This window comes from Phoca vitulina, unplaced genomic scaffold (genome assembly GCF_004348235.1).
Source record: "Phoca vitulina isolate PV1807 unplaced genomic scaffold, GSC_HSeal_1.0 scaffold40, whole genome shotgun sequence".
NCBI lineage: Eukaryota > Metazoa > Chordata > Mammalia > Carnivora > Phocidae > Phoca > Phoca vitulina.
The window spans coordinates 22596252-22603100 of NW_022589743.1; the positions used below are offsets into that span (position 1 = coordinate 22596252).

Sequence of the window (6849 nt, forward strand, 5' to 3'; positions counted from 1 at the left end):
TAGTGTTATTGATTGTAATCAGATGGATTCACGTATTCCTATTTTGTTGTGATAGGTGCCAGGGGGTAATACCGGGATGCTCGTGCCTTTTTAATCATAAGAGATTATTTAGTGATATTTAGAATTAGATTTTGCTGTCAAAATATCTCAGCTATTTCCAGGACTATTCTTGAATTTTTTAAAAAGAAAGGAATAAGAATCCAACAAAGAGCTGCAACTTGAACTTCATGTTGTGAAAATAGTACTTAGATCCAGAATATATCTTACTTTTCCCAATTTTTCTTTGTCATGCTTAACAAAAATGAAGACCTTACACAGACTTATGCCTAAAGATTCTAGTGGTCCAATACAGAAAGGCTCATTTTCTCTATTTCACTTCTACCTTTTTCTGAAAATATTCTGAATGGTTAGAAAATACTAGTTTGGGGGCACCTGGATGGCTCAGTGGGTTAAGCGACTGCCTTTGGCTCAGGTCGTGATCTCAGGGTCCTGGGATCGAGTCCCACGTCGGGCTCCCTGCTCATCGGGGAGCCTGCTCCCTCTGACCCTCTCCCTTGTCATGCTGTTTCTCTCTCTCAAAAAATAAAAAGAAAATACTAGTTTGCAGATGTTTACAAGGTAAATAGACAGCACCTTTTTGCATTTAGTAGTTGCATTGGTTTAAGTATTGAGAAAAATTATATGAACACTTCATGTGCTTATTACTACAGTGATAATGTGGCATTTTGTGTTATATTATTTGTTTTAAGGTCTGGGATAAAGGAGGAGAAATCAAGGGGTTATTCTGATGAAGTAAGTTCAGAGAACAGAATACCACATGAGAAATGCAGTCTCCAAACTGTTGTGCAAGCAGAGGAAAACCCAGATGCAGACAGTGACTTTTATGCTAATAGTGAGGATGATGAAATGGAAGAAAATAATAAAGTGAACTGCAGAAGGAAAAAGGTCACAGAGACCTCCGAGAGTGACTCCAAGCATCAGAGAAATCAAGCGCACTCACGGTCTTCTAGTGAAGAAAGAGAGCATGGTACCAAATGTCACACGAAAAGGTCCAAGTCAGGAGTTCATGAGAAAAGGGAAGATCAGCACCAAGAGAGACAATCCAGGGATCATGAGAACTATTACACTGACCGTGGTTCCCGAAAAGAAAAGGATTCTCAGAGGCACAGAGAGGTCAGTCACAGAGCTTCTCACTGGAAGAGGCATGAACACGAAGATAAACTGAGGGGAAGAGACCAAAGAGAAAGAAATGACAGAGATTGGAAAAGGGAGAAAGACAGGGAGAAATACTCCCCAAGAGAACAAGAAAGAGATAGACCACGAAATGATCATGACCGACACAGTGAGAAAGGAGGAGAGAAAGAGAAAAGCAAAGAAAAGGAAGAGCATATGAAAGCAAGGAAAGAAAGATATGAAAACAGTGATAAGTACAGAGATAGAGAACGAGAAATAAGTGTTCAATCTTCAGAAAGAAGCCGAGACAAAAAAGAAAGCAGCCCAAATTCTAGGGCAAAGGATAGGTTTCTTGACCGGGAAAGATCCAATAAAATGAGAAATACGGAAAAGGACAAAGAAAGAAACCCAGAAAAACCCTCCAGTTCTGAAACATCCCTGGGAGCAAAACACATACTCACAGAGGGATGCCAAGAGATGGGCAAAGAACAAGAGAGACCACATGAGGTGGGGAACAAGTTTGCAAAACGAAGCAATGAAGAAACTGTAATGTCGGCTAGAGACAGGTACCTGGCCAGGCAAATGGCACGGGTTAATGCAAAGACATATATTGAGAAAGAAGACGATTGATAACTGCCCAAATAGAAAGACCTGTGGAAGCACAAAAATTGTAACTCCTGGACCATGCTGTGTGAAGGCACAAAGGAGTGTATTAACAGTGGTTGGGAGGGTATTTTTTAATATATTTTCAGAATTCATTTTTGGTTAAGTAAAAAATAAGTCCTTTTTTCTTGAATGTTTGAGTGAATTGATATATATATTACCAATACCACATTCTTGTTTGTAATCAAGCCACTTAAAGAATGTTAAATCCCTATAGTTACTTAATGAGGAAAATGGGCTCCACTGTAGCTATTAAAAAATAATTCAAACAACTCCCCTAATAATGTTGGTTTTGTTGCAGGGAGGTGTTAGGTTTATAAATACTGTATTCTAGATAAAAATATGGATTTGAGGGGCGCCTGGGTGGCTCAATCGTTAAGCGCCTGCCTTCAGCTCAGGTCATGATCCCAGGGTTGTGGGATCGAGCCCCTCATCAGGCTCCCTGCTCAGTGGGAGGCCTGCTTCTCCCTCTCCCACTCCCCCTGCTTGTGTTCCCTCTCAGTGTCTCTCTCTGTCAAATAAATAAAATCTTTAAAAAAAAAATTTTTTTTTTAAATGTGGATTTGAACAATAGAGACTATTGTTATACTTCACATTCTGAAATTTGTGTTAATGTATAATGGATCATACATCTTGTGTAAGTAACTTTCTAGCTCACAGCACATTTGGCTTAAATGCAAATAAAAATAGTGATGTGTTTGTACATTTAATTCATGCTCATATTTTATTTTAAAAGTATGTCACTCATTTATGCCACAGTTCCTCTTTTATTTTTTTAATTTTAAAAATCACTTTAATTCTGATCCCCTATCAAGTTAGTAAATTGGTTATGTTATTTCAGTCAGTTTTAGGTAAGGGTAAAAAGATGGAGACATTTAGTCAAAATGAAGTTAGCTAAAGATTCAGGTAGCCTATTTAAGAGCCTGTCTTATTTTATATACTTAAGAAACTTAATATTTGGGGGCACCTGTGTGGGTCATTTGGTTAAATGTCTGACTTGATTTCAGCTCAGGTTGTGATCTCAGGGTCATGAGATCGAGTTCCATGTCAGGCTCCTGTGCTGGGTGAGATTCTCCCTCTCCTCTGCCCCTCCCCTGCTCTCTCTAAAAAAAAAAAAAAAGAATACTGAGTTTTAGAAAAGACATAATATTAAGGATCAAATTTAGCATTCATAAATCATTTTATTATAGCTTTAAAGCCAAAAAGGGAAAGTAACAAGAAATCTAATGCCCATATCTCTTGACTGATACATTAAATATCAGTTGCATCCTAATAATTTAAAAAGATCAGTGATGGGGCGCCTGGGTGGCTCAGTCAGTTAAGCGTCTGCCTTCAGCTCAGGTCATGATCTCAGGGTCCTGGGATCGAGCTCCATGTCAGGCTCCCTGCTCAGCGGAAAATCTACTTCTTTCTCTGCCTCTGTGTGCGCTCTCTCAAGTAAATAAAATCTTTAAATAAAAATAAAATAGATCAGTGACAGACACTTAAAAAGCACTGAGTACATGTACACAGAGGGAGTCATATAATATAACTGAAAAAGTTCAGGTGAGATGATGGAAGAGCATGAGTGACAGGCTAAAAATCTTCGACCTCTGTAGGGGAATATGGTTCCTTTGTTGGAGTTGTTATAAGTAGAGCCATATATTAGATTAAATTTTTTTAAAGATTTTATTTATTTGACAGAGCACAAGCAGGGGGAGCAGCAGAGGGAGAGGGAGAAGCAGACTCCCCACTGAGCAGGGAGCCTGATGTGGGGCTCGATCCCAGGACCCTGGGATCATGACCTGAGCCGAAGGCAGATGCTCAACCAACTGAGCCACCCAGGTGCCCCTAGAAAGATTAATTTAACTATAGTATGTAAGCTATAGTCAGGGAGGGAGAGACTGGAGATAAATCTGATAAGAAATTAGATTTCTTTCCCCCAGTAGTTCAGAGACTTTCACAAAGCAGCTTGGATGCTTTGGATAGGAAAAGCTATATATTACTCTTAACAAAATTTGACATAACTCAGGGACGAACTACAAATTAAGGGTTTTCTTTTGATCTCCAGATACATAGATGTTTTTGCCTCTCTCGCATTCATTTTACCCTTTTCTGAGAACAGTGCCTTGGTTTTCCCTTGGGGAAGTACCCCTTCACTACTTAATCCAGTGGTTCAAATGGGGTGGAAGAGGCTCCAGGAAAGGTATGTGACTTAAGCGAGGCCAAGTCAGACTTAAAGAGATGTTTTCCACTACCATTGCCAACTTCAAAGGTGAGGTAAGTCCAGAGTTGTATGGGAGAATGAGTGCCTCACTGCCTGACAGGCTAATTGGTTAACACGGAATGAACACATCCAGTGCAAAAAGAGAACATTACCTGACCCACAGAAGCTCTCTTCACACCCCTTCCTGGCTTCCTTATTACCCCTTCCCCTTTCACTTTTTTTTAAAGATTTTACTTATTGGAGAGAAAGCATAAGCCGGGGAGGAGCAGAGGGAGAAGGACAAGCAGACTCCACGCTGAGCAAAGAGTCCGATGTGGGGCTCGATCCCATGACCCATGAGATCATGACCTGAGCCAAAACCAAAAGCTGGAAGCTTAACTGACCACCCAGGCACCCCCTCCCACTTTGACTTTTAACACCATAGATTTCTTGTTTTCTAGATTTTATGGTACTTACACATTCTACTGCAGTTGGACATTGAGTTATTTCCTGTTTGGGGTTATTATGAATACACTTCTAGGAGCATTCTGGTCCTTGTCAAAATTTTAGCATGTACATGTATATGTTTTGGTTGGGTATTTCCTAGGGATGGAATTGCTGACCCATAGGTTATGCATAGTGTAGCTTTATTAGGTACTGTCAGTTATCCAAAATATACATCATCAATGTATTCTCATACATTGCTCCACGTTCTTGCTTACACTTGATAACTGTTTACCTTTTGTCTTTTGAGTTTTGTCGTTCTGTTGGGTGTGATGATATCTCACGGTTTTGTGGTTCCCTTATGGCTGCCATATATTTATTAGCATTTGAATACTCCCTTTTGAAGAGTGTTTCTTTTGCCTATCTTGGAGGGCTTGGGGCTATTATCTGCCTTTTCTCATGACCTAAATTATTTTTTATTTTTTTATTTTTTTAGAGTGGGAGAGAGAATCCCAAGCAGGCTCCATGCCCAGTGCAGAGCCTGATGCGGGGCTCGATCTCAACCCCAAGATCATAACCCAAGCCAAAATCAAAAGTAAAACATTTAGGGGCACCTGGGTGTCTCAGTCGTTAAGCTTCTGCCTTCGGCTCGGGTCGTGATCCCGGGGTCCTGGGATCAAGTCCCACATCGGGCTCCCTGCTCAGCGGGAAGTCTGCTTCTCCCTCTCCCACTCCCCCTGCTTGTGTTCCTTCTCTCGCTGTGTCTCTCTCTGTCAAATAAATAAAATCTTTAAAAAGAAAAAAAAAAAAAAAGGACATTTAACCAACTGAGCCACCCAGACGCTCCAATTCTTTATATATTCTAGGTAGGAGTTGTCTTTGCAAGTAATTTCTCCCCCTCAGTGGTTTGCCTTTTCACTCTCAATGGTATCTATTAATGAACAGAAATCTTTAATTGTCATAAAGTTCAAGTTAATCAAAAGTTAAAATTTAAAGCTCACTTCCTCAGTTGCCTAGACATTTGAAGATGTCAATAGCCGCATGTATCTAGTGGCTACCATATAGGAAAGTGCAGATTGATAGAACATTTCTACCATTGCAGAAAGTTCTGGACAGCACTCTTCTAGAAGCATAATGCTTCTACAGTAATGTCTACTTTTCACAATTAGATTCACCATGCACCTGGAAAGAATGTTTTATATAGTATAATATGGGGAGTAAGATTTTTTTCCAACTGGGTAGCAAATAGACTCATCGGTGAGTGAAAATTTGTTCAAATTAAAACCACAGTGAATACCACCAAACATCCACTGAGAATGGCAAAAATACTTAGATACAATACTAAGTGTTGCTTTCGACATGGAGCAGTAGTCATCTATGCTACCAGTGGGAAATGAGCTTGTAGAACCTTTCTTGAAAACAACGTGGGGGCGCCTGGGTGGCTCAGTCGTTAAGCGTCTGCCTTCGGCTCAGGTCATGATCCCAGCGTCCTGGGATCGAGCCCCGCATCGGGCTCCCCGCTCCGCGGGAAGCCTGCTTCTCCCTCTGCCACTCCCCCTGCTTGTGTTCCCTCTCTCGCTGTGTCTCTCTCTGTCAAATAAATAAATAAAATCTTTAAAAAAAAAAAAAAAGAAAGAAAGAAAACAACGTGGTGATGCACGTTTTCTGTAACTTGTGTTTTTCCACGGGTGCACCAGGAATTTTCATGATAGTGTTTTTCATCGAACCAGAAATAACCTAGAATGTCACCATTAGTAAATGAATCTGGTATCCATATAGACACAATACAGTGAAAACACTAGAGCTACACACAATTGGGATGAATTTCACAGTATTGTAAGAAAAAGTAATTTGCTTTGTTATTTTTAAAAGAAGCAAAATGATACCATATATAGATACATGGTAAGTAAAACTAAGAAAAAGCAAGGAAATGATTGTTAGAGTCAAGATTCATGATACAAGAGAGGTACACACAGGGCTTCTAGATGCTGACAATGTTCCACTTCTTGACTTGGATGGTAGTTACTTGGCTGTTCTTTTCATTGTAAATATATTTTATATATTCTGTACGTGTAATATATCTCAACATTTTTGTAATCTTACTTTTTTTAAAGATTTTATTTATTTGACAGAGACAGCAAGAGAGGGAACACAAGCAGGGGGAGTGGGAGAGGGAGAAGCAGGCTTCCCGCTGAGCAGAGAGCCCAATGCGGGGCTCGATCCCAGGACCCTGGGATCCTGACCTGAGCCGAAGGCAGACGCTTAACGACTGAGCCACCCAGGTGCCCCAACATTTCTGTAATCTTAAAATTTCTAGGGCGCCTGGGTGGCTCAGTCGTTAAGCGTCTGCCTTCGGCTCAGGTCATGGTCCCAGGGTCCTGGGA

The 6849-nt window shown here is 40.5% G+C and overlaps 1 protein-coding gene across 2 annotated transcripts in view; it reads left to right on the top strand.

The window, feature by feature from the left end:
• The window catches only part of NSRP1 (nuclear speckle splicing regulatory protein 1), a 53888-nt gene extending 51647 nt beyond the window's left edge, over window positions 1-2241 (top strand). For both annotated transcript variants that reach the window (XM_032428648.1, XM_032428649.1), the window contains exon 7: window positions 750-2241. In XM_032428648.1, coding sequence (XP_032284539.1) covers window positions 750-1803 — 1054 coding nt within the window. In that variant the 3' untranslated portion in view covers window positions 1804-2241. The remainder of the gene's footprint in view (window positions 1-749) is intronic.
• Window positions 2242-6849: the final 4608 nt, after the last annotated feature.